Source organism: Rhipicephalus microplus, chromosome 1 (genome assembly GCF_043290135.1).
Source record: "Rhipicephalus microplus isolate Deutch F79 chromosome 1, USDA_Rmic, whole genome shotgun sequence".
In the NCBI taxonomy this organism is placed as follows: Eukaryota; Metazoa; Arthropoda; class Arachnida; order Ixodida; family Ixodidae; genus Rhipicephalus; species Rhipicephalus microplus.
This window is the reverse complement of record NC_134700.1, coordinates 272,466,727-272,494,618: the sequence shown is the minus strand read 5'-3', so window position 1 is coordinate 272,494,618 and position 27,892 is coordinate 272,466,727. Positions and strand designations below refer to the sequence as shown.

At 49.1% G+C, this 27,892-nt stretch overlaps 1 protein-coding gene and 1 pseudogene across 3 annotated transcripts in view; one reads left to right on the top strand and one right to left on the bottom strand.

The window, feature by feature from the left end:
* Positions 1–27,892, top strand: part of LOC119188179 (uncharacterized) — a 139,919-nt gene that overhangs the window by 46,732 nt on the left and 65,295 nt on the right. For all 3 annotated transcript variants that reach the window (XM_075894645.1, XM_037436101.2, XM_075894651.1), the window contains 5 exons: positions 5,326–5,472; positions 5,959–6,027; positions 22,375–22,648; positions 23,373–23,447; positions 23,925–24,138. In XM_075894645.1, coding sequence (XP_075750760.1) covers positions 5,326–5,472; positions 5,959–6,027; positions 22,375–22,648; positions 23,373–23,447; positions 23,925–24,138 — 779 coding nt within the window. The remainder of the gene's footprint in view (positions 1–5,325; positions 5,473–5,958; positions 6,028–22,374; positions 22,649–23,372; positions 23,448–23,924; positions 24,139–27,892) is intronic.
* On the bottom strand, positions 2,554–4,960 carry LOC142817605 (uncharacterized; annotated as a pseudogene).

Genomic DNA, 27,892 nt, shown 5'->3' with positions numbered 1-27,892 from the left:
CAAAGGTTATCTAGCGTTGTTTTGAACACGCCGGGTTCTGCAAACAAGGGGGCGAAAATCTTGATGAAGATTGCAACTCGTCCAGCCTAGACTACGAGGGAGACTCGATGTGTGCCTGGAATACTGACTCTGGCGACAGCGAGGGACTAGGCTTCGGGGAGTATTCCAGTGTTGAGGCGGCTGTACAAACATCATACGCTGATGTGCACGAGGACGTCACCGACAGTGAGCAAGTCGGCGATGATGGTGACAATAATGAGCCCGCCTGCTTTGGCCTCAGTTGTCAATGCCCTGAACACCTTCTGCAGCTTTGTAGAGTGCAACAGGGGTGACAGTGAAATGCTGAGTATTGTGAGCAGGTTTGAGAACATGGCACTTGGGGCGGCAAACTACCGCAATAAGCAATCTAGTATCACCGATTATGTCCAATAACCTTTTTTTTTTTTGCAAAAAAAATAATGTGATTTCATTTTGTAGTGTTTGCTTTTTTTTCTTCATTTTGGTTAATTAAAAATTCTGCTTGATTCGAAGAATTTTCGCAGTCCGGCGGGCTTCGAATTATCGAGGTTTTACTGTATACGCAATTGTAAGCTCAAAAGCATGTCAATTTCATTGTTGAAATGTGGTAACTATGCCATTGTGTGTTTTCATTATGAATCCTTGAAATTGGTGAAATATGGCACGTGAAGGTATCGATTTACCGTAATTACTCGAATCTAACGCGCACCTTTTTTCCGGTTAAGCGAGTTCATAAATCGCATGCGCGTTAGAATCGAGTACGAACAAAAAAATTACGGCCAATCTATTGCCATCGGCAAATCTAAAATGGCCGCCCCCTACGTGCGTCGGCATGGCGTGTCGTCCATTTCTGCCTATGTGTTTCTCATGTGCGGCACTTCGTACGTGTGCTGAGGAGTTCATCTAGTAGTGCATTAGCATCGACGGCGTGGAATGGCCGACTCCAAAAACTCGAGTGCACCACGATGCCGCTTTTAAAAGAAAAGTCATCGCGTGTGCAGAAACGGACGGAAATCGGGCCGCATCGCGGTCGTTCGGAGTTCCCGAAACGTGCGTGCGGGACCGGCGGAAACAAAAGCAGAAGATTTTTGACAGCAAAGCTTTACGCAAAGACTTCAGTGGACCACAGCAGGGTCGGTTTCCGCAAATTAAAGAGCTGCTCGGCGAGAATGTGCTTTAGCAGCGAGCAGCACAGCGGCCCGTGACGGCAGAACTGCTCCAAGTGCGGGCTATGCAATTAGTCTTAGAAAAATGTCTAATGCGGAGCCAGTTTAAAGCGAGCAGGTTCTGGCTAACTAACTTTATGAAGAGGAAAGGCTTTTCCCTCCGAAGGGGAACATGCATATGCGAAAAGTTTTGCGGAGGAGTACGATGAAAAGCTTCACAGTATTCAGAGGTTCGTCCTAAACTTGCGGCGCAACAACGACTACCTGCTTGGGCAAATCGGGAATGCCGATCAGACGCCTCTTTACTTCGACATGCCTGGCACCACAACCGTCGAGAAGAAGGGGGCGAAGCAAGTTCGCGTGCTGACATCGGTCCACGGTAAAACTACAGTGACGGCAATGCTCTGTTACACGTCAGATGGGCACAAGCTTCGCCCGTACCTCATATTTAAATGGAAGACGCTCCCGAAAGGAGTCGTTTTTTCGAGTGGTGTGATCATGCGGGCCAGCGAGAAAAAATGGGTGCGCGTTGCAATCGATGTCTTACGTTTTTTTTTTTTTTTTTCGCAATGGAAATCGGGTGCGCGTTACAATCGAGGATGCGGTAGAATCGAGTAAATACGGTAATCACAGTGAGCCAAATAAATGTTTTTTCTTGTTGGTTTCTCCCCATCGTTAGTCCACCTCATTCAGTATTTACAAGCAACATATTCAAGTGAATTTGGCTTTTCGGGGGCGTTTCTGGCTAGCCTAACTCACGATAAGACGAGCAAACATTCATGGTCTTGTCAAGTTTATATTAAGGGGAGACGCTACTCGAAAACACTTTTTCTTTAGTTTTCAAGTTAGGGTTTCCAAAATTTAGCCACAGAGATATTTTTTCTTGTAGATTCCAAAACTGTTATCAGATTTTGTGTAGCCTCATTACTTTTAAAGTTATTATACATGCAATAACAAAACAAAGGGATTTTTACTCTCGCTTTTTCGACATCAAAACTTTTGTGTAGATGTTTGTGTAATAGCTTATTATGCTTGTCATGAACTACTGTGTGCATTTAAGAGGTTAAAATTACGAGAAAAAAAAGCTGTTACTACAAAAAATGAACAGATCTGCCAAACTTCTTTGTTTCAGGGTTCCTTGTATCATTTCTTGGTATGTTTTTATTGATAATGGCTATGCATCATAAATCAGAATAGATAACGGCACTCTACACACCTTGAAGAATGTGTGTGCCAAGTTTCATCGCAATAGGACAATTTTAAGGGGATGAAACTATGTGAGGGAAATGTGACCGTGGCCACAAATTTCAAAATGAGAAAAACGCGTTTGAAAGTTTGGAACATGTTTACTAATTAGGGCGCACTTGCAAACCCTCAAAAGTGTGTCTAATGCACAGGCAGTATGTCCAGGAGCTGGCCACGGTGACTAGAATTCACCCGCACTGTATGTAACTCCTTCGCGGTCCTTCCGAGCGGAGTCCTGTAGGCGAGCTCTCTTGGCCGATGTGCGGCGGTGAGCCCTCGCCTCAGCAGTCTGTTGGGCATTCATCTTCTGAATGCGCCTCTTGTCGCTGTAGTCCCCCAGGGTGGTCAAGCTTGCTGGTGGTAGAACACCAAGCTCCTCCAGGACCACCTCGAAGCTTGCATGGCCCCGGTTATACCAGAGCACAGCAATGGCTGTGGCAGTCTCCACAGCACTTCGGGAAGCAAACTTTGTTTTAGGGCACAGCAGCCACACCTTGCTGTTGAGAGACTCAGCAGCGTTCTGAGTTTTTCCTCGAAGGCATCGGGCCAGCAGCTTCTCGTCAGAAAGGCGCTTGTATATGGGCAGCAGTGCCCGGCCCTGTGCCTTTGTCAGAAGCGGTGTATGCTGTGGTGCAGGCTCGCCCATTGCTTCAGCACGCTTATGCTTGCACCACGATTCTTGGCCTGGTGGGCAGAAGTTGTGGCTGCCAGCACCATCAGTGGAGCAAGAATGAAAGTAGGACGCCCATATGGCAGTGTACATGTCCCATTGCCCGTGATGGCGATCTGATAATATGTCTGCAGCTTTTCAATGGTGGCAGGCTTGAGCTTCTCACCACAGGGCAGTGGTGTCGGCAATTTGCGTATGCCAGTGCCTAGGCGCTTCGCAACATGATTAGTGCAGTCCTCCTTGCAGATGGCACCTGCACCGTACACCTTGGCATCACAAACTCTGCTATATGCTTTGCTGTCGCCATCACTAAGAAATGTTGCGAAGCGAAGTGGAGTCTCATACAGCAAAGTGCGCTCCCATATCCGTAGTGCTGCTTCAGCTTCCATGCCATGAGCGGAGCTGTCGGTGTTCTTCTCACAGACAGGTCTGTGGTAGGCCTGCCAGATTTCCTCTTCAGAGCCCATGTCGTTGTGTAGACTGCAAGCGTGGCAGTAATTTGACAGCACTTCGAAATCTAAGCACAGGCCGGTGTCCAAGGAGATAGCCGCGCCGACTCCGTTGTGGCTTTTATGGCCCCGTTTCTGCCAAGTTCCATCATACATTACGGCCACGTCACTACTACCAACCACCTGCTTTGTTACGGCTCTTGCCTGGTTCAAATTTTCGGTCACGGCCCTCATAGCAGCATCGTGAACCTTCTTGCTGATTGCCTGGAAGGTTTTGTGGTGCATGGGCTTCGCTAGTCCAACAATCGCACAAAACCGCGAAAGCTGGTCATGTCCGATGCCTATGGCACGCGAGGCTGCAACAGCTTTCACATTAGCCGCGAAGCTATCGCGCGAGCTGCCGTTGCCGTAGTGTCCCACCTCCGCGCAGTCGTCAGATGCTGCGGCGGCTTCGCCGGAGGCAACACGCCTCGACGTATGTGTCGAAGAGAGAACACCAGACGCGCACTCACTGTTCTCACACCGCAACTCGAGACAGGACGACAGTCCTTTGCGCCGTTCTGCCACCTCGCGAACAACAAGTTTGTGTTCACGGCAAGACGGGCACTCCGCTCCCCCCACAAGTGCCGTCATCGCATCGATGTCGCACAGCACTGCTGATGATACGCCATCATGCGCACGCCTTTGGTTCTTTTCAAAAAACTCCAGTTTTTTTTGTGAGGCGCTGACGAAGTTTGCGGCAGCGTCGAGGCCGCCGGCGAAGTCACTGTCGCGATAGTTGCCGACGCTGGGGTTAGGCCTAGACTTCTCCGGCCCGTTCACCTTTGCCGCAGTCTGACGACGCACTTTACGACGTTTTCCCACATACTTATTTATCGTCCGGTACTTTTTCACCTTGTACACCTGCTTTTTGGCAGGATTCATCGCGTAGCTAATTGAATAAATCCTTGCGAAGTTCAGCTTGCGATGCAGAGCGGGGCCGAAGGGACAAGCGGGCACTGCTCTAGCCAATGGCGCGCTCGCTACGGCACCACGTGACGCGCCGCGCGATTCAAACAGCACGCAGGGGCGTTCAAAAAAAGATTTTTTATAGTATTTTTTTCTTTCCGGACGAGACTTTTCGAGCCTGTGTTCGAGAGAGCATGGACAACTCTAACCGCCTCAGTGATTACAAATGGCGCACGGTGCCGCTGCCTCGAGATACCGGGGCCGGCAAAACGTCGATTTCGGCAGATTTCAGCGATTTTCTAGGTCTCCGGGGCTTACTTGAGCGCATTTTTCAGTAACTTCTGACACGAATTACCGATTGAAATTTATTTCTGGTAAACATGAATGTTTAAAGAATCTAATACGACTGAAAACAAAAAAGCGAAAATTTCCGGAAAAAACGCGATTTTTCGACCCGCGTCTCCCCTTAACAGCAGTCTTCCATATGTACATAATTTCTGGCCATCATGGTCTCATCACCATTATTTGTAATACTGCATATAATTTTCTAGTTTATTGAACTCATTCGAGAGACATAACCTTTTTTGCAGTTAGTCCATTCCGTACATACAACAAGCATGAAAGGAAGCCGATATAGCTCTTCCACAATTCAATTCATTGTCTGTGTAGTCACAGCAGTCCATGCAATGCATGATACAGTGTGTCCATTTGTGAAGCCGTTCAGCTACCTAACTTGTGTTACAGATCGCTCTATGTGCAGAATTTCACTGCTCTTTTGTCCACATTCTTGGGAGTAGGTGTTAGATTTGATGCTGCTTGCCATTTGCAGTCATGGCTCTGCGGGAATGACACCGCTGCACATGGCTGCCTTAGGTGGGTACACCGACTGTTGCCGCAAGCTTCTCCACGCTGGTGCAAAGGTTGACGCCAGAGACGACCAAGGGCGGACAGCTTTGCATTCTGCCGCATACGGCGGGTGAGTAGTGACGTTTTGGCACATCAGCGTGCACAGACACTATGCATGCGGGCACAGATGTTCCATGAGCCATAAATAACGTGCGAATAGTTCTTTGACAGAGTTCCATCAAAGAGCTGGTGTGGTCATGTTTTGAAAACTGTGCGCAAATTATAATTTCTCAGTCTGTGCAGCAACTATGGGTCTGCAAATAGTCTAAATTTTGAAATACCCGTTACATTGCAGCTGACGGAGTCTTTTTCTGCTCACATGCTTGCAATGTGGGGATGCCACATGCATTGACTTTGATATGTAGTCGCTTCAAAAGTGTTGCAAGGTGTTTGATAGATAACTTCTCTGCTAATAACATGACATGGTAGTGGTTTTCAAATGTGTGCATTTGTGTATATGTTAGTTCGCATACAGGTCTGTGTGTGTGTGCAAGTTGCCTTGAGGCGTGTCACACAGTGTTAAATGTTTTTTTTTTATTCCTTATTTCTTGTGAAGCAATCAAGAAACCCTGCAGTTGCTCTTTGATCGAGGCGCTGACTGCTTTGCCTGTGATAGCTTTGGAAGGTGAGTGGCCATCCAGCCCAATGACTCATTTGATCCTGGTGCTTTTTCTTTTCTCTTTATACTTATCCGAACTATAAGAGTTGAGCAGTTGCTCTGCAGGGGAGGTTTTGTAAGAATGTAGGCGAGAATAACAATTATTTTGCACCCAGAAATATGCCCTAATGATAGAAATTAAAGCAGTAAATTAAGTGTGAGTGCTAGAGTATGATTGCATTGACCGAAATTCACCAAGAAGCATTTTTTTTCCTGCAGTAAAAGAGTAGAGGTGCACATTTAGAAGTCTTGGTGCAAACTGGGAGACCAGTATAATTAGGTTAGCTGCAGCCAAATTTTGCTCTGGCTAACACTGGCACACACAATGTCATTTGCTTTCTAATGCCCAGAATTTCAATGCCATTTAGGTGCCACATTGACGAGCCTATGGTGCTTAACGGGACACTAAAGTCAAATAACAATTTACATCAGAGTGAAAGCCCAATGTATGACAACATCTAAAACGACAATATTATCAACAACAGTGCCCTACTTACCGAGAAATGAAGGTAAATGCACAAGAACACAAGTGCTGCTGTAGGACATTTTCAAAATTTCGATCCCGATGACATCAGACGGACCGCCTACAATTAATCACTAGTAATCGATCTAACTGCACTATATAAAGAACCTTCTGTGCATCAAGAAATGCAATAAAATGCTGCTTGTTCGTTTCTGTTAGATTCATGGAAGAAAGAACCGCCAGACGGTACTATGGGGAATGGCAAGATGGTTTAAAAATTCAATTTTCGCGTGGTTACACGGGACAGGTGGTGCCATCTAGCGGGGCACAGTTTAAACAAAAGCATCTGCGATCTCGAAGCCAGTGGCGGTAAATTGATAAATGGCCGTTGTTGCTGCTGCGGCTCCCGCTGCTTTCTGTCTGCTGCTACAAGTGCAATAAAGCCAGGCAACGTTGTGCACCGCAACAGTGACGTGAGACGGTCCGGTCGGTCCGCTTCTTGAGGCAGGTAATTTGAAGTGCGCTAACCCAATGCAGAGCACTAAAACGGGATTTCATTTCAAAGTAGGCTCTTCTTTGGCAGAAAAGTAATACAGTCACCGACCGTTTATTCGGACTCGACGGGAACTGCCGAGAAGTCCGAATAATCAGGAGTCCGAAAAAACGGATTCACTCTAAAACAAAAGCACTTTTATAGGCCCTATCGCCCAAAAAAACTGTCTAGTCCACACACGCACGCTTCCAAGACGGTTTGCTTGGAAATAGAAAATTCCCGAGCCACTTCAGACTGAGGTCGGCCGTCTTCTACCTGGCGAATTATCTCCGCTTTCTTCTCCATCGTGAGCATCTTGTAGCTCCCATGTTGGCCGCGTTTCTTCACTCCCGACGGCGCAGCAACGGGTGGCGTCGGGGCGATTTCAGCACGCCACAAAACACGCAAGAGAGTGAGAACACAGAGAACAAGAGGAACCTGGCCTAGCCGCAGAAGCAGCTGACTGACACCGCTGACGCACCCCAAACGCCACAGCGAACAGACTCCGTAGGTGGCTTAGCTTGGCCGCCTGACTGGCTAAAATCATTTAAAAAACGTGTCGCCACACATAGCCTTTGAGATCGGCAATGGCGATTTCTGCGTGCATTTTGACACTGGCCCGACGTCCATCCATAGCTAGTGCAGCATATCAGTGCTGGCAACCTAGCAAACATATTGTTAACGTTGCTGTCAGCGTGTAATGGCGTGCGTCAACGCATCCGGTCAGTTAAACGGAATCCGAATAATCGAATGGCGCACAGTGGGGCGTCTGAATTTTCGGTCATGAGTTTACATTAGGATCAATGGGGCGAGTGGCAGTGCCATGAAGATGTCCGAATAAACAGGCATGTCCGAATTTTCGGCATCCAAATAAACAATCGGCGACTGTACTACGAGATTTCTGGACCTCCATTTCAACAATCGTCTACTTAATACAGTCAAATCTCGATAATTCGAACTCGAAGGGGCCCGAAAATTTGTTCAAATTAAAAGAAGTCTGAATTAATCAAAGCTAAATAAACGGAGGGCTCTCCATGCAGTGGCGCATGTGCATTTCCTCTCTACGGAAAAAAGAACTGGACATGTTCTTCGCCAAGCATCAACTTGAGTACCGCATCCCTGAGTTGATATCTGCGGTCGACGCGTTCACGAGCTCCGTTGCAGACAACAGCAAAAAAGCTCCGGACCACTCAGGATAAGAAACTCTCCCACCTGTTGGACTGGAGTTCCACCGAAAGCACCCAAAATTCAAAGTTTGTCACCAATCTTTCATCTCGTCCACTCACTGATCGGGAAACTTCTGTCCTGGCAAAGGGACATGGCTATAACATGTCAACGACGTCCCGTCTATCGAAACTTGTCGCAGCTGTAGAGGAAGCCGTCCAAAACGTGAGGCCGAGCGCCAGAGAAGAAATTAGGCCGAAATCAATTGGGATCCTTTCAAAATTACCGTCACAAAGAAAAAAGAACTTGACCATGGAGGAGAACCAGGCACTTCGGGAACTGCGAGGGGTTCGAAGCGTTGGCATCTTGCCCGCCGACGAGGGCAATTGGACGGTGGTGTTGGACAGCGGGGACTACGATCGAAGGTTTCAGCTCTTTTAGAAGGGGACGCATACATGCAGCTACTAAAGGACCCAACGAAGCAAACCCAGACACAGCTAAACAAGCTACTCGCGGAAATTTTCAAGCATTACCCGGATCTCAGAACACTTTGCCTGCGACTAATCTGCCATAACGGATCCGCACTGAGTTTTTATAGACTACCAAAAATTCACAAGCCTGACGTCCCCCTCTGATCGATTGTAGACATCACTTCCTCCCCATGCCGAGCCCATTCAAATATTCTACACCAAATCTTCTCCCCACTAACCAGGAAGACACCAACTCATGTCCGTGACGCCAGCCACTTTGTGCAGCTAGCGTCAAATGTAAGCATCGGTGATGACTAGAGCATGGTCTCATTTGACGTCATTTCATTGTTCACCAACGTGCCAGTTCTCTTAGCTGTCTCCGCTGCCCGTGCTGCGCTTGAGGAGGACGCAAGCCTGAGTGAAAGGACTCCTTTGGCGGTTGATGAGCTCTGTCATCTACTGGAGTTCTGCCTCTCCAGTACGTACTTCTCCTACAAAGGAACTATTTTCAGGCAGAACAGTGGAACCCCGATGGGAGCTTCCATCTCCGTCACGATGGCAAACCTGACCATGGAGTACTACATAGAAGAGAAAGCACTCAGCTCCTTCTCGTCGCGACCCAAGCTTTTTCTGCGTTATGTGGACGATTGCTTTTGCGTCATTAAGACGGTTGAAGTTGAAAACTTCAGACAACATCTAAATTCTGTGCACCTAGCCATACAATTCACGACCAAGTGTGAAAGCGACCACTGCCTGCCCTTTCTCGACATCCAGGTGGCAAGAAAGCACAACGGCCTAGAGTTCTCTGTTCATAGGAAGCCAACGCACACTAGCCGCTACCTTCAATTCGATTCTTCCCACCCCACCTGCCACAAGGTTTTGGTTGTGACCACACTGCTCGAGAGAGCTAGGAACTTATGCTCTAATGACATCAAGCAAAAGAAAGAGGAGGCCCGCGTAATTGCTGACCTCAGAAAAAACAGATACCCAAAAAACTTCATTTGAACCACCACCCGCCGCGCAGAGCAACAGAGGATACGAAAACACCAATCAACTTCAATTGGCAGCCCCCTGAAACGCGTACCGGTTTCATACGTTCAGGGAACCTGCGAGATGTTAGCGCGAATCTTCAGGAAGGAAGGAGTTCGCATCGCGCACGTGCCTTCATGTACGCTGGGCCGCCTCCTGCCCCGCCCGAAAGGCCGGCCAACAATGGACAGGCGCCCCGGTGTCGTTTACAAAATTCCGTGTGCTGAGTGCCCCTCGTCGTATATCGGCAAGACGAAAAAACCTACCAGAACGACTGCAGCAACACGCCAACGATGTGCAGAATTTCTACAAAGAGCGCAGCGCAGTCGTTGAACATGCTGAGAAGTTAGATCACAAAATAAATTTCGAAGTGACAGCCATCCTCGAAAGCGAGCCGAACTGGAGGAGAAGGTTGTTGCTCGAGTCGTGGCACATACAGAGGACAGCCCATAATATCAACCGCTCTCTCGGAACCCTTCCCCCAGTGTATTCACACGGACTGCGCTCCACGCCAAAACGAGAGAGAGAGGGGGGGGGGTCATTAGCCACCCCGGGAGTGCTTTGAAGACGACGGTGCTAGTAGCCTCTGCAGTCACCCTTGAGGAAGGAACCAAGTCGGTTCCGAAACATCGGGTTTCTTCAAAACTCTTGGTTGGAGTCTAAATCATTTCCCAGTTTCATACCCAACCAGACAGACTTCTGTCGAATGTTTACTTTCAAGCTTGCAAAGCACTTCTACTTCGGCTTTAGCATTCTCCTGGCAAGAGAGGTTGCGCGCGGAAATGTCCAGTGCCGACAACTGTCAACTTTGTGGTGCACACGTATCCCGAAGGAGTACGGCCACCAGCGTGGGTCCGGTCTTAGCGAGCCGCAGGGCACGCGTTAACCGTCGCCGTGGCGAGAACACGATACTGCTCAAAGTCGCAACACTTTATTGTGGCAACACCAAACGCAGTACAGCCCGTTGCAAAAGGCGCGGCGGGAAAGCAAATAGGCTTATCCACGCCACGGGCACAAAAGTATTACACAGGGTATCACGAGCACGTCTCCGCGGTAAAGGTGATCCACAGAGACACCGGGACCAAGGCCCGGTTGCTCGAGCGAGGGCAAAGGCGCTCGCGTTGGCTTCGGAGGGAGACGGGAGACAGACCACGCACTAGGACACCGTACCACCCTTCCGGCCGTGCGTGCGCAGCGGGGCAACAAAAGGTGAGCGTTCGCCTCGGGCGCAGGGCGCCGTCAGCGAAGTTCGACGAGCGACGGGAGTCGACGGACGAAAAGATTGCGTGGCTCACCGTTTGCAGTCCCGGAAAGTATCTGCCTGCTCCTGACGCAGCGCGCAAAAACCTCTCGGGAGCCTCCGCGCGCGGCGCCACAGTCAACATCCGCTACCGGGTGAGGGAGTTAAATGTCACTCCGCTCACCCACCACGGCAGACAGCAAAGGAGGGCGGACATGTCGGGACATGAGAACGGCAGAAAAAGGCGCAAAGGCAGCGCCTTTGCGCGGGCTAGCCCGCGCAAAGGCAGCGGGCTAGCTTCAATTCCCACAACTTGAAAAAACAAATCAAAAAAACACTGGAATATTTACAGGAAAAATTGACACAGTCGAATCTCATTAATTCGAACACGCTTAATTCGAATTTTCAGTTAATTCAAACTCACGATGAGGTGCCGTCAAAGCTGTGTATTCCAATGGGCGATAATGCCCGGTAATTCGAACACACAAGCACTTACGACGGTTAGTTAGAGCATACTACGCTCCGAAAATGCCCTCAGCACCCCGCCCAATCACGCGGCGACAACTCCGACGCCTCAACGCTGCACGTAAAGGAAAGGAAAAGGAAAGAAAATGCTGCGGTGGAATGTTTGCGCTCTCTCAAATGCCAATCTACGATGCGCCTGTACCACGCTTCTCCCTTTTCTGCCCCGGCCATGTAAAGACCCTTCTCCTTCCAACACCGCGCGCAAACAGACAGAGTGGGGAAAAAAAACGAAAGCTGTCACGGAGTGTGGCTCTCTCTGATGTGCCGGTGCCACGCTTTCCCGTCTCTGCCCCGTAACCATTCTCCTTTCAATGACGTGCACGGCGAGAGAGAAAAAAATTGCCGATCTGCTTCACTTTGCGTGGAGATGCTCCTCTTTTCTCATCACGTGCTGGCCACGCTGCAGCTTTGGCACAGAGGAAAGTAGCAGATATGCAGTCGTTGTTGTCGTCGTCTTCAGGGAGTGTCGGCGCTGGTCATTGCCGTGCGCAACTTCTGTTGCCACGAGAATGCTGAAGCCGAAGTTGACATGCTTTGCAAGCTGCATTCGAAATTGATTGACTCTTGGCAAGGCAAACATGTGCAGACGGGCATCACCGATTGCTTCAATTAATGACGGATGTCCTGTGATTTGTGAATAAATGTAATTCTGAAACTTCTCCCTCGGGTGTTAGCTCAATGCACATGCGCCACTGCATGGGGATCCCTCTGTTTACTTAGCTTTCATTCATTTGAAGTTCTTTTAATTCGAACAAATTTTCGGGCCCCTTCGAGTTCAAATTATCGAGATTCGACTGTATGAAGAAACAACGTAAGTAATACGCCTGTGCGTCATCAATAATAAATTTGACCATTAACCGTTTCACTGACAGGTTAGCAACATGAAAATTCGGATGTATTGGTGATGCATGATTAAATACAACACTACTAAGAAAAATATTTTAAAAAGGAGGACAAACACAGTGCTTTATGCATTCTTCCTTTCATCCATGTTTCTGTAGTTGTGCTATGTTTCATCGGCGACAAGTGCTTTGAGAGGTGACATACCTCCAGCACAATATTGTCACGGCTAAAGGCCGGGCAAGAAGACAGAAGACTATGAAGTGATGAGCGTGGACAGCGCCCACGGTTCCTCCAAGGAAGAAGAAGTCGAAGCGGCTGCTCTTTTGTTCTGTTAATACAGACCTCGTTTTTTCTGGTCGCACCGTCGTCCTGTATTCTGTTATTTTCACCTAGCGACATTGGTGGAGGTGCTGGACTTCTCCAACTGATGCTTGGGACACCTCCGCGCCCTAGCACATCGAGTCCACCACCGCAATCCGTTCCTGCAGTGGATACTCCTGTCCACCGCTACAGTCGCCGACAACGAGGCCTTAGTCCCGAGGCGATCCCGCTCGAACTTCTCCAGCAACACACCGTACCTGGAGAAATGGCTACCAGAGGGCCTTCACAGCTTACTGTTGATCAGCCTCTAATTCCTGAGACCTTCCACGGTGAGGTTTATGAAGACGTTGAGGACTGGTTAGCCCAGTATGAGCGAGTCGCCAAAGCCAACCGCTGGTCCACTGAACAAAAGCTATCGCGCGTCTACTTTGCTTTGGCAGACAGCGCTCGTACGTGGTACGAGAACCACGAGTCAACGCTGTCTTCGTGGGAGAAATTTCGGCAGCAAATTTTCGGGACATTCGCAAACACCGACCGCCGTGATTCTGCTTTGCAGCTCATCGAGGCACGCATACAGAAACCAAACGAGAGCGTCGCCATGTTTGCGAAAGACATGGCCCGCCTATTTCAGCGGGCCGACCCCGAGATGCCTGAAGGTAAAAAACTCCGACATTTGATGAGGGGCGTCAAGGAAGAGCTGTTTGCCGGTCTCCTACGCAACCCACCAACAAGCGTAGCATAATTCGTCAAAGAGGCTGCCACAATCGAGCGAGCACTGCAGCAACGACGCCGATACCATGACCAACCAAACAAAACATCTCCCAGCTTCTCTGCTTTGAGTGTCGGTAGTGAGTGTTCTCTGCGCGAACTCATTCGTGAGGTCGTTCGGTAGGAGATCCGAAACCTCCTTGTGACTCCGCAAGAAAATACCATGGCTTGCGTTGCAGAAGTTGTGCGGCAAGAACTCCGCCAGGCATTTTCGTTGCCCGAATCGCTTTCGGACCAGCGGTCTGTAAGCTACGCATCAGCTGTCCGTCGACCCACTCCAATGTCGTACAACTCGTCACCACTGGCTTATCGTGACGTGAGCCAAGGGCCTTACAACGAGTCGTGGGCCCCAGCTCCCAATCCGCCGCAGCCGTATCCACAGTCCAACGTGCCTATGCAAACGGCGCCGATGTACACTCCGCCGACATCTGCATCTTGGTCGCAAGGTATGCCCACCAGTCGACCATTCATCCGTAAAACGGACTTGTGGCGCACCGTCGACCACTTTGCTTTCATTGCGGAGAAGCCGGCCATATTTTCCGCAATTGCCCGTACCGTGACCGTAGACATCATAACTTTCTACAAACCTCCCCTCGTGCCTATTTCGATAACCGCCGTGACAGCAGTGCAGGCCCGCAAGCACAGCAACCCGAAGTGCCGTATTGTTGACCCCGCTCTCCTTCACCGGCACTGAACTCGCCGCCGCAGCGAAGTTACTCAGAGGTGGTCCAGGGCAGATCTCCTAGCCCTCGTCGGGGAAACTAACAGCTGCGACCTTTGGGGGGAAGGTTGCCGCCGGTCGAGCAACCTTCCCCCAACATCTTCTCTACACCACACCCCCAACATCTTCTCTACGATGTGATATGACGAATGATACCACAGATCGTATGACGCATGATACCAAGGACGATACGACGTGACTGACATCAACGGAAATCGTAAGCGTCAATCTAGACATTTGTATAGACGGACTCCCAATAACAGCACTGGTAGATACTGGTGCGGACTTCTCTATTATCAGCCGTAAACTCGCCGACTGCCTAAAGAAAGTAAGAACAATATGGACGGGCCCAAACATTATAACTGTAGGGGGTCAATTGGTGATGCCGACGGGCAAATGTACAGCTCGAATTAATAGCGGCAGTTCAGATTTCGTCGCTACTTTCATAATTTTACCGGAGTGCTGCAAAGACCTGATCTTGGGCATGGACTTCTTGCGCGAATACGGTGCCATTATCAACATTCCTGAGACATCGGTTACGTTTTGGATGGCACCAGATCAAGTTTCGGATGTGCCCTGTACAGACCAGTGACGTCAGCCTTCGCGTGTCTTTGAAGACGACGTGACCATCCTACCGCGGTCGAGTGCACTCGTGGCTGTGACATGTGACACGTCGAGCGATTCTGAAAACATCGCCGAGCAAATTCCAACACTGCTATTCAGCCATGGTTTATCTATCGCAAGAGGCGTCGCAAGCATAAAATGCGGATACACGCACGTCCTTTTTACGAACTTCAGCTCTGAACGTCGACATCTAACGAGAGGCATGGCAGTCGCGTACGTGGAAAAGCTCGCCGAGATGACAGATTGCCTAACTCTTGAAAAAGATAATTCAACTGATCTGACCCCCGCACCTCTATCTGTTGATATTGGCTCAAGTTTGCTGCCGGCGCAGAAGCAAAGTATCATGCAGCTTATTAACAAGTTTGAAGATTGTTTCTCTTCGATTTCCAGGGTCCGTCAAACGCCGCTGACGAAACATCGAATTATAACGGACGACATGACCAGACCCATCAGGCAAAACCCGTACCGGGTAGCTCCGCGAGAACGTGAAGCCATCGAAAAGCAGGTGCGACAGATGCTTGAAGACGACGTTATTCAGCCGTTGAAAAGCCCTTGGGCTTCGCCGGTTGTATTAGTGAAGAAAAAAGACAGCACCTTACGTTTGTGCGTGGATTACGGCAAGCTGATTCAGGTGACAAAAAAAGACGTCTATCCACTTCCACGTATCGACGATTCACTCGATCGACTACGGCACGCGCGTTATTTCTCGTCGATGGATCTAAGGAGTGGGTATTGGCAGATAGAACTTGATGAAAGAGACCGGGAGAAAACAGCTTTCGTGACACCTGATGGCCTTTTTAAATTTAAGGTGCTTCCATTTGGCTTGTGCTCAGCACTGGCAACGTTTCAGCGGCTAATGGACACCGTACTATCAGGCCTCAAGTGGCAGACGTGCTTAGTGTATTTAGATGACGTCATCGTATTTTCTGCCACATTCGACGTACACGTCAGGCGACTGCACTCAGTATTTCAAGCTATCCGTTCCGCCGGACTAACACTTAAGCCGGAAAAATGCCATTTCGGCTTCGAAGAGCTTCTGTTCCTGGGGCATCTTGTCAGTAGTGAAGGTGTGCGGCCTGACCCTGAAAAAATAGCTGCCGTTACGAATTTTCCAGCGCCAACTGACAAAAAGGCAGTCAGACGGTTTTTAGGACTGTGTGCTTACTACCGACGCTTCATTGAGAACTTCTCGCGCATTGCCTCGCCGTTGACCCGCCTTACCAGAGAAGACGTCGCATTCGTATGGAATGAAGAGCAGCAAAAATCATTCGACGAGCTGCGGCAACGCCTTTAGAAGCCACCAGTCCTTGCACACTTTGATGATGACGCACCGACACCAGTGCACATCGACGCTAACAATGTCGGCTTAGGAGCTGTACTCGTGCAGTGGCAGGATGGTGCCGAACGAGTAATTGCTTACGCGAGCAGAACTCTTTCACGTGCGGAAGAAAATTATTCCACTACGGAAAAAGAGTGCCTTGCGGTGGTGTGGGTTCACGTGCGGAAGAAAATTATTCCACTACGGAAAAAGAGTACCTTGCGGTGGTGTGGGCAGTTATAAAATTCTACCCATACCTGTATGGTCGTCCTTTTAATGTTGTCAGCGACCATCACTCCCTCTGCTGGCTGACGAATTTAAGAGACCCTTTAGGACGGTTGGCGCGCTGGAGCCTGAAGCTTCAAGAATTTGACATGACAGTGGTCTACAGATTGGGGAAGCGACATTCAGACGCTGATTGCCTTTCTCGTGCGCCATACGAACCTGCGACGGCAGAAGATGACGATACAACCTTTGTCGGAGTTGTAAACACGGCAACTGTCGCACAGCTGCAACGAGACGACCCCGAACTAGAACCCATAATACGTTTTTTAGAGGGTCGCACTTCAGCTGTACCTAGACTGTTTGCGAGAGGGCTTTCGTCATTTTGCTTGCGCAATGACGTCCTGTATAAGATGAACTTCACGCCACACGGAAACGACTACTTACTCGTCGTCCCAACATCTCTAAGGAGCGAAGTATTACAGGCATGCCACAATGAACCAACATCCGGCCACCTGGGTTACACGTGTACGTTGTGCAGAGTGAGGCAGAAATACTACTGGCCAAGACTGACGGCGACCGTTCAACACTATGTTCGGACGTGCCTTGATTGCCAGCGCAGAAAAGTTCCACCTGTCAAACCAGCAGGCCTCCTCCATCCTATTGACGTGCCTGTTACTCCATTCGCTCAAGTTGGAATGGATCTTTTGGGCCCATTTCCAACCTCATCAGCAGGTCGCAGATGGATTATAGTAGCCACCGACTACCTCACTCGTTACGCCGAAACCAAGGCTTTGAAGAGGGGCACGGCAAGTGAAGCAGCCCGATTTTTCGTAGAGAATGTGATGCTGAGGCGTGGTGCTCCATCAGTGGTAATAACTGACAGGGGAACTGCATTCACAGCCGAACTGTTACAGACAGTTTTAAGACTTAGTGGCACATCCCACCGGCGAACAATGGCGTATCATCCGCAAGCGAATGGTCTTACGGAGCGTCTCAACAAGACACTAGCGGATATGCTCTGCATGTACGTCGATGTGGAGCATAAAAACTGGGACGAGATCTTGCCGTATGTCACGTTCGCCTATAACACGGCTTATCAAGAAACAACAAGAACAACGCCATTCCGCCTTCTTCATGGTCATGAAGTCACCACTATGCTGGATGCTATGCTGCCGCACGAGTGCGAAGATGTGAAACGGATGCTGATTATATCACTCAGCTGGCCGAAGAAGCCCGACAACTTGCACGCCTACGTATTAGTCGCCAGCAGGACTACGATTCAAGAGCGTACAACCTTCGTCACCGACCAGTCTCCTACGAGCCAGGAGAGAAAGTTTGGATATGGACACCTATTCGGCGCCGTGGCCTCTCAGAAAAACTGTTAAAACGGTACTTCGGTCCCTATAAAGTTCTGCGACATCTCAGTGACATTAATTATGAGGTTGTTCCTGATACTGCGCAGTCTTCAAGGCGTCGAAGGTATGCTCCAGAAGTTGTGCACGTGGTACGCATGAAGCCTTATTTCTCCGAATGAACTCATGCGTTTCCAACGAGTACAAACCGCTTTGGTTATAAAGCATCGGGACGATGCTTTCTTGAATGGGAGGCTAATGTCACGGCTAAAGGACGGGCAAGAAGACAGAGGACGATGAAGTGATGAGCGTGGACAGCACCCACGCTTCCTCCGAGGAAGAAGAAGTCGAAGTGGCCGCTCTTTTGTTCTGTTAATACAGACCTCGTTTTTTCTGGTCGCACCGTCGTCCTGTATTCTGTTATTTTCACCTAGCGACAATATGTTCTTCCAGGTTGCTCTAAAATGAACACAATGGCATATTTTTGTTTATACGCAAGGGGGAAAAAAAGGGCATTGATAATATAAAATAGTACAGTCGACTCCCGGTAATTCGAAGTCACTTAATTGGAAGTTTCGGTTAATTAGAAATGAGCAAGTGGTCCCATCAGTTTTGCATGCAATCGTATAGAAAAAAATGCTCGATAATTCGAAGTTAAAAACCCATAATATTGGTTAATTAGAAGTTTTTTCAATCGACAGTCTCGTCGCGACCGTAATTTTACAGTAAAATGGGGAACTTTTCATATGCCAAAACATCTGCCGGACCGCGCTGGTGTCTTCGCCATCACTACTGTCCGCAGCGCCACAGATCTTGAAGCGGCAATCTTTTTAACGCTGGCGAATCGCATCGGCGACATTGACTGACTCTTTAGTTGACTTTTGTCGAGACCCCGCGCTGGGTTGATTCCACACGTGTTTCCGCGCTTCTGATTTTGAGTGTTGTGGTGGTGACGTACGTTTGATAATGGCAACTTGTGGCCCTTTGATTGCAAGCGACCCGGGCTTCACGAAGTGCTTGCAAAAGTACGGAAGGAGGTCTGGTTCGTTCTCCAACGGGAGTGGCAGCGCCTAGGTGCAAAAAAGTTTTATGAGACATGGCACCGTCCGGCAGTGATTTTCAGTGAGGCAGGAGGGCAGATAACCATCAACTTTTAATGATGGCTTTTTCTAAGGCTCCACGACTAGGCCTAGTGAGCCAGTCGCCCCCAAGTTTGGTCTGTATGGTCTTTCACCCGAGCCTTGCATGTGCTAAGGTGATCCTGTCGCCTTGTTGGGCTTTCCCCGCAAGGTCCATGTTGGCCCCTCCCGCAGGCTCGGCGACTCTAGTCGTCGAGGCGGAAGATCGCACCCTTCCTCGAGAAGGACTAAGCCGGCCTTCAGCCATGCCGGTTTCCGTGGGTACGTTTGGTTTGCGTGCAGCGGCACTGGCCTCTGCACCAAATAGTAGTCCCGTAGACCCCACAGGACGGATTGTGTCTCACTGCGCCCTTGTGGTGAGGAGACGGGCCATGACCGCAAAGCGCCTCGCGCCGAGCGATAGCCCATCCGCCCTGAGGGGGTGTCGTCGCAGGCTCTCAGCCGTGCGACAGTGTGAGGGCATGGGCACTTTGGTTGTGGTGACTGAAGTTGGTTGTGGTGACTGAAGTGGTGACCGAGGGCTGTCCCGCTGCCACGTTTTTGGGTACGTCCGCTTTGCGTGTGGTGGCGAGAGCTACCGTGCCGAAGGGTAGCCCCTGTGTCAAGTCTCGCTGGGCCCTAGCGGTCAGGAGACGGGCCATGACCGCAGCGCACCTTACGCGCTGCGATAGCCCACCTTGCCAGGGTACGTTCACTTTGCGCGTTGCGACTGAAGTTGCCTCGCCGGAGGGTAGTCCCTTTGTCGGGCCTCCCTGGCATGTACGCTGGGAGGCAGGCCGCGTCTGTTTGGTGCCTGGCGCCGAACGGTGGCCCCCTTGCCAGGGCATGGCCGTCTGCGCGAAACAAATCTTCCCCCCACACAACCCTGGGGGGAGGTGGTGCCGGGACAGACGTAGGATGATGATGGGTTGATGAGTTAAGTGTGACTCTGGGACAAAGCGTTTCGGCGCCGCGTCTCCTTCCTATCTGACAACGGCACCGAACGCTAGACCTAGCGACGAAAGTCGAAGTCTTGAAGGAAGTTGACCAGGGAGGCACCGCCAAACAAGACATTGCAAGAAAGTACGGCATTAAGCCTAACACGCTGTCGACTTTCATAAAGAATAAGCGCTCAATATTGGATGCGTTTGAAAGTGAAAAATTCAAGACATCGCGGAAGCGGATGCGCACCGGCGCCTACCCCGAGTTGGAGGAAGCACTGCTGATTTGGATCAGAGAGGCACGAAACAACAAACTTCCTCTCAGTGGTGAAGTCGTCACGGCAAAAGCGTCATCGCTTGCTGAAATGTTGGGCATCAACGACTTCGCTGCTTCGGATGGGTGGCTTACGGGTTTCAAACATCGCCACGACTTGATTTTTAAAAGCGCGTGTGGGGAGAAGGCGTCAGTCGATGAGGAAACGTGCCTGACATGGAAAGCGGGCAAGCTTCGCGAGTACCTCGAAGAATACCAGCCGGCAGACATTTTTAATGCAGACGAGACTGCGCTTTTTTATCGGCTGCTACCGGACAAGACCCTGACATTTAAAGACGACGACTGTTCTGGAGGCAAAAGAAGCAAAGAGAAAGTGTCAGTGCTAGTCGTGGCGAACATGACTGGCACAGAACGGTGTCGCCTGCTTGTGATCGGGAAGGCTGCCAAGCCTAGGTGCTTTAAAGGCGTGAAGACGCTTCCTGTGGATTATGCCTCGAACAGAAAGGCGTGGATGACATCCGATATATTTCAGGACTGGATCACCAAACTCGACCGCAAGTTCGCGCAATCAAGCCGTAAGGTGTTGTTCCTTGTGGACCAATGTAGTGCCCACATGAACGTACCTGCCTTGAGTGCCATCCGTCTTGTGTACCTGCCTGCAAACACGACGTCAGTGTTGCAGCCCATGGACCAGGGCATAATAAAAAATGTGAAGGTATTGTATAGGCAGCATCTCGTCGAGCGCATGCTTTTGTGCATGGACAACTCGTCGCAATACGAGGTGAGTTTGCTTAGTGCCATCAACATGCTAGCGCGAGCTTGGACCCGCGTGAAAGAAGAAACCATCGGCAATTGTTTCCGGGCCTGTGGTTTCATGGAAAACTCGGGGGATGCTTCTCCTTGTGCGCCAGTGGAAGTGCAAACAAATGAGCTCGACGACGGTAGCTTTCGCGCCGCTCTCGGTGACGTCCGTTTTGACGAGTATGTCGCTGTGGACAGCAACGTCGAAACATGCGGTCCTCGAACGGACAGCGAAATCGTGCAGATGGTTCGGCCCCATGACTGCATTTCTGAAAATGACGATGATGACGACGACATCGGAAATGAGCCACCACCGAGGGCTGCCGATGTAGCTGCGGGTCTTGCTCTTGCGCAGCGGTTTTTTGTTGGAGAACACAACGCCGAAGAAGCACTTCGACACGTGTATTCCTTACAAAACTTGCTAGCCGCAGCCAGATTCGGCAAGCAGAAGAAGATGACAGACTATTTTTCCTCAAAACTGTCGCGCTTTTAAACTAATAAAAGTGCCGTTTTTAGTGCTTTTTGCTTAATTCGAAGTTCGTTTAATTCGAAGTTTTTTGCGGTTCCCGTGAACTTCGTATTAACGGGAGTCGACTGTATCTGAATATGGAAGAAAAAGCAAAAGATGTGAAATACGATTGGGTGTGAAGCCATCCTGAAAAAAGTACACTTGCAAAAGAAATACCCTTATTTATAGAGGGTGCTGTCGCTGTGATGCTGTGGTTATGGCGCTCTGCTGTTGCCCTTTAAGACACAGCTTAGATGCCAGCTGTGACACTTGGGTACATTTCAATGGAGGTGAAATGGTAGGTGACCAAATTTATTTGAAGCCCTTGACTATGGCGTGTACCCCATAACCATATTGTGAATTTGGTATATAATATTTCAGGAATTATTACTATCTACGCTAGGAAGGCTTGAAGGAGCGAATGCTATTGTTGATAAGGTGGAAAAGGCTACATAATGAGCACACCATGGGAATGGTAAAATGTTTGTGCTGTACGAATAGCAACTTTTTGGGTATGAAGCGAATTTGTATATTAGAGTGAGAATTGAATAGTTTCAGAATATTTCTCAAATATTTTTTTGAATACCTTAAAGTGATATTTCAGGAAATATGGCAGAGTATCCCTAAGCATATACTTGCAAGATAGCACAGGTTGGTGAAGCGCTGGAGGGGTGGGGTTACCTAGTTGTCAAGAGGGAGGTGCAATGCAGAGGCCGAATGGTCTTTATTCACATGAATTGGTGCAACCCATGTGTTTTCAACACTTAACGCATGAAAGGAAAAAGATGCTATTTCCTCAACCTCTTTTCCTCCTCTAACTTTTTCACCTAAATTGTGGCAATGGTCTATTGTGTATAAAAGCAGTTAGTGTCTCTACATCAAAACAAGAGTTGATAAGAAAATGAGATCAGGGTACCCTGCCTAAAGAGACATTTCGTGTATGTAAGGCACAAGAACTGCACCCCAGCATGTTGTCCCTTATAAAAGGGTTCAACTAAGGGGGTTAGCCTTTAGTGTCCCTTTAAGGTAAAGGCTAGGGTTAGGATTGGCCACTTATGATGACTGTGTGCCTTCTAGGCTGCCCCTGCACTACAGCGCTGGGGGTGGGTCCGAGCAGCAGCAGCAGGGAGGTGGCTGCCTGAGTGCCCTGCTTGCACACGGCTCGGACGTGGACCGAGCGGACGTCGATGGGCGCACACCTTTGCTGGTGGCATCCGCTTCTGGCGACTCTGAAGGGCGCTCCTTGACCCTTCTGCTCGAGCATGGAGCCCAGCCTGCGACGCAGGACAACAGGGGCTTTGGTGCCCTGCACCACCTCGCCGCTGCTGGGAATTTGGCCCCGCTCACAACTGTGAGTGGCCTCCATGTGCATTTTATTTGTTGAAAAGGGGCACCATAGTGAAACAGTAAGTTAGTTTAGATTGGTAAATTAAATCTTAAAAAATGTATTCTCATTTTTACTTCCAAAGTCGCACCTCTCGGGGCTCCTAATAAAGTTTCACCATCCATCCGTTAATTTCACGTGTCTGCTAATACATGAGAAAAATCATGCTAATACATGAGAAAAGTCTTACTTTTAAAAATCTCGGGTGGTGGCTTCATGAATTTCAAGGTGTTTATTCATATTTTGTCAATATGGACTCTACAAAGTTTTCTGAAACTTGGTATTTTAAGTCCCTGGCTCCATCAGAAGACTCAATTTTGAACTAGGCAGCTTTGTTGAATTAGAGCCACAATGGTGCTGTGTCAGCCTGTAGACTGTGTTAGGCTATGCAATCAAACCCTCTATCTTCTAACAGCCACATAGGGCTTTTCAAGCATTTTTGTGAGACATTTCCAGTTTAAACATAGCTCTTATTTTCATTGTCATAAAGGTAGCGGAACAGCATTTAACAGAACTAAAAATGACGAGAATAAAAGACTTGCATTTTTCAAGTAGCTCTTCCTATTTGACCCAACCACCTTTTGTGTGGCACTGCTGCTACAGCTACATCAGTAAATTTTCCAGCTTTGTGACTACTGTATGTACTGAGTTTTTCGGAACCCTTTTGGTAAACATCATGTGCTTCTTGCAGCTTTTATCTGTGATGAACACTGAAGAAGTCAGAAGAACAAAGTCTCGCAATGGACTAACACCTCTTCATCTTGCGGTAAGCTGGGAATTTATCATCAAACACAGTCAAACATTGTTACAACAAAACAGGCTATGACAAAGTATTAGATATAACAATGTAATTGAATTCATCTTGAAGTTCTTAGAGAGATCAATGTTTTTGAGACCTCATTTATAGGTACTTCAGTCATTGATTCTACATTGAACGAGGCCTCACCAAGAGACCTAGAGGGTTAATGTTCCTACAGAGTTAAATTGGTAAACTGAAAAGTCACCATAATGTTGCACAATGTTTATTCACTAGTAATGCACCCGCATCCCCTTGGTTATCCAATTGGCTGTGTTAGGTGGCCTGTAAAAGGAAGGCTTATACTTGAGGCAGGTTGAATTCAGTCAGAGGTTAGAGTCATCATACTACCCCATTACAAAAAATAGCGTAGGGAAGGCCCAGAAATATGCTGTCTACAAAAATCTGTGGCACAGATCGAGTTATATTGATGTTTCTTTACATCAGGCTTTGGGTGGACACAGCGACTGCCTCCAAGCATTGCTGTCTGTCGGATGCCTAGCAGACGTGTTGGAATCCACTGAAGAAGAGCAGGGCTGGAGTGCACTGGCCCTGAGTGCCCTGTTGGGGCAGACTGCCTGCCTGCGCCACTTGCTGCTTCACGGAGCCCAGCCGCTAGGAAGCAACCCTCGCACTGGGGCGACCCCAGTGCATGCCGCTGGTGAGAAGTGCAACTTCGAGTCAACCTTGAAACGTAATGCAGGGTGCTTTTAAGGGGGAACATGGGTCCTAGGGCTCTCTCATTTATTTTTGAACCAAATTTGACAAACGTTGGCATGCTTACTTAGTTTGTTCTCCTGATTCTAAAAATGTAGTTATTTTTCTTGTAGCTTCATTAGTTAATCAAATAATCAAGATAACAATTTTTATTGTTCTTAACACAATAGAAAAATAACCACCAGTCAAAAATTTATAAATGACATAGGAATTGACAGTATAAAGCATAAGACATACAACATAGGAAGCACTTTTTTGATTGGGTCATTATTTCTTACTTTACAGTACACTAAATTTCACAGCTCTGAATGTGGCCATTGTGTGGTGACACAAAAGACTTGTTTTAAAAACTTGCATCAAGAGAAATCGAAATCTGCTTCCTATGTTGTGTGCTCCAAACATATAGCTTCAGGCTGCAAAAAAAAAAAATATTCTGCTATCTGTAATAGACCCCGATATATTGCAGTAATTTTCATGCAGGATGTACAAAATTTCCATTTTAAGAAAATGAAGAAAACAAAGAATTCTCACATTTTTAACTGTAAAAATGTATGTACTTAGAATTACATAGCCATTGACATACATATGAATGCTAGAAAGCCTAAGGAGTGCAACGCTGCAAGCTGAGCTGATAGAAAATTGAACTAGTACTTCTCGAATTACAGCACAGTAAAGTTCATTGCATGTAACCAAATACAGAAATTTTTATATTAAAATAAAAAAATGAAGCTGCCCTTAAAAAATAGGCTCCCAGCATTATTCTTTTGTGCACATTTAGCTAGATTGTGCAAAAACAATTACAGCTCTAGCTGTCCTAGGTCCACTTTTACCGAACAAGCAAAAGAAAGTGGTCAAAATCTGTGCTTTGAGAATAATGCTGTTAAAACTTTATTTCGCCATTCCGAGGGGAAAATATAATGGCACACATGCTTTCAGTCAGTTAATATGCACTGGGTGTGCCGTTCCCTCTCGAAGAGAGTGGCCAGGAGCCGTGTTTTCCTTTCAAGTGCCGCCAAAGGCAGTCGGGGGAGACGCTTAATCCCTTAATAGGGGCTACTTTCTCGTCTTGAAACCCCTTTTTCCTTTGTTATGGCCACTTTAAACGGGTGCCGCAAACGACCTTCAGAGCGTCATTTGTCATCTTCTCTGTCAGCTCACGGAGAGAGTGAAAACACCGGTCGTCGACGGAAGAAGAAATGCCAAGCGGCGGTCAGACTCACCCTACCAGCCCGAGCAACAGCACCGCTTTTTTAAGGGGGGGACTTACTGAGTGCTTGTGAATGTTTGTTGAAATGTGACCCCAATTCCTGTTAATTAAAGTTACCTTTGTTTAAATGTTCACGAGTGTTCGACCGTTAACTGGCTGGATAGCGGACGCTTTGACTCGTCAAATGCGAGCTGCGAGACCAGCATACCGGGAATGTAATAGGACTGACTGTTTGCACGAGCATGTCGTTTCTTCTAGTCCTGTAGCAAGTTGTCGCCGTGTGCTTGTCTGCCGCAAGGCCACTTATCAGTTCGGTGACTGTACTGACGGCGATGTGCGACATATGTACGAGCTTCATCCGCAATCCGTCGAATAACACGACGTTTTCCGGCTTGTCCAGAATGAGTAACCCTAAAGGTTGCGAACCAAAGTTGTTCCCTCGCTCATCAATTTCGAGGCTGCACGAGTGCTGAGGTGTTAGTTTCCTTTTCACGTAAGACTGGCACATTTTCGAGCGGAGATTGCGACAACTTTGCGAACACGTCGTTAAAAGCAGTCTACCTGTTGCCAGTAGCCTCCATTGCGGGGGCGGCGAGCATGTTCATCGCGAACGGATTGACTTTCTCTTGTTCGTGGACGCGCAACGTACTCCACTCTGACACCCGTCGCGCATCGACGTCATTCGACGTCAATCCCAGACTTCCGAACCATTCTCCTTATGGTTCGGAAGTCTGGGATTGACGTTGAAAGCTGTGGGAGGGGCTTGGTTCCTCTGAGCAGGATCCACAGAATCGGTGAGGGCGAAAGCACTGGTGGCATCCACAATTTCTTCGATGTATGCGACCGTTGTTCCTTTGTTCACATGTTTGTACTCATTGCTGAAATTCGTGAGCATAACCGTTGCTTTGCCTTCCCGCAGCTCTGCAATTCCTCTTACGACGCAAATATTTCGGGTGACCAACAGATAGATGCTGACCGCCTTCAACAACGCCTTCCAAGTCAGGTGATTTAGGAGCGCCGGCTGAAATAATGACGCTGGAGCGAGGCGGAATGGTGGCTTGTTCTTCCAGCACATTCAAGGCATGGTTTCCTGACGGCGTGCGCGACGGTAGTGCTTATTCTGTGGATAACGTTATCGACTTTGTTCTTAGGTTGATGACAGCCCCATGGAGGCATAAGAAGTCCATACCAAGGATGATATCTCTCGAGCAACGCTGTAGGACTATGAAGCTGTAAGATAAATACGGCCGTTAATGGTGACTCTCGCTGTGCAGATTCCTGTAGGCGTTACGAGATGACCTTCGGCTGTGCGGATTTTAGGGCCTTCCCAAGCTGTCCTAACTTTCTTTAACTTCGTGGCGAACGACCCACTGATGACGAAATAGTCGGCTCCAGTATCGGCGAGAGCGGTCACACTGTGGCCGTCGATAAAAACGTCGAGGTCGCTAGTTCGCCGTCTCGTATTACAGTTAGGGCGTGGCATCGGGTCACGGCTGCGTCGGCTTGTTTCGCTGCTTCCATGTTGCATCGTCAGGCCACCTTCGGTAAGTGAGCTTCCGCCGTCAGGGCTTTGCCAGGTTGGCGTTGTGTTCGGAAAGCTCCGCCGCGTCGTCGGCGGCGGAGGAGGATCTTCGGTAGTTCATCACACAGCAACCGCACCTCCATCGGTTGCTGCCCTTAGTTTCCCGGATACGGGCTAGGAGACCGGCCCCGCGTTGGGCCAGAGTACTGCCGGTGGTGCGGCGGCTGGGCGACAGCAAACGGGAAGGACTTTGTGGTGTCCATTGAGTTCATGTCAGGTAGTCGGCGATGTCACGTTGCCGTTTTCCTGGCTGCGGACGTGGTGCATTGACGGCGAAGCCACGCAGTCCCATCTGTCGGTACTGGCAACGGCGGTATGTGTGTCCGGCCTCGCCGCAGTGGTAGCAGAGCGGGCGGTGGTCAGGGGTGCGCCAGACGTCAGTCTTCCTCGGTGCACTGCGCTGGGCCGCTGGCGAACGGTAGGACGTCGGTGGGTGTGGTGGCGGCGGTGGCGTCTGGCGACGGAAGTGCGATGGGGCAGCGTTTTTGTGTGCGCATGAAGGAGGGACGTGGCGGCGGGCTGCAGCAGCATAGCTCATGGCTTGCAGCTGAGGCTCTTGAGACTGAGGAACGCCCAGCGATTGGTGGATCTCCTGGCGTACGACGTCCGCGATGGATTCCACATGAGGCTGCGCTGAAGGAAGGAATTTTCGCAGCTCTTCTTGCACGATCGCTCGGATCATCTCACGCAAGTCAGTGGTTCCAAGCCCTTGAATGCCGGCGTAGCTTGTAGACGAGAAGCTACGGTTATATTGCCGCGTGCGCATCTCGAGCGTCTTCTCTATCGTAGAAGCTTCTGAAATGAATTCGGCGACCGTCTTTGGCGGGTTTCTGATCAGCCCGGTGAAGAGTTCCTGCTTTAGTCCTCGCATGAGCAGACGGACCTTCTTCTCCTCGGACATGTGTAGTC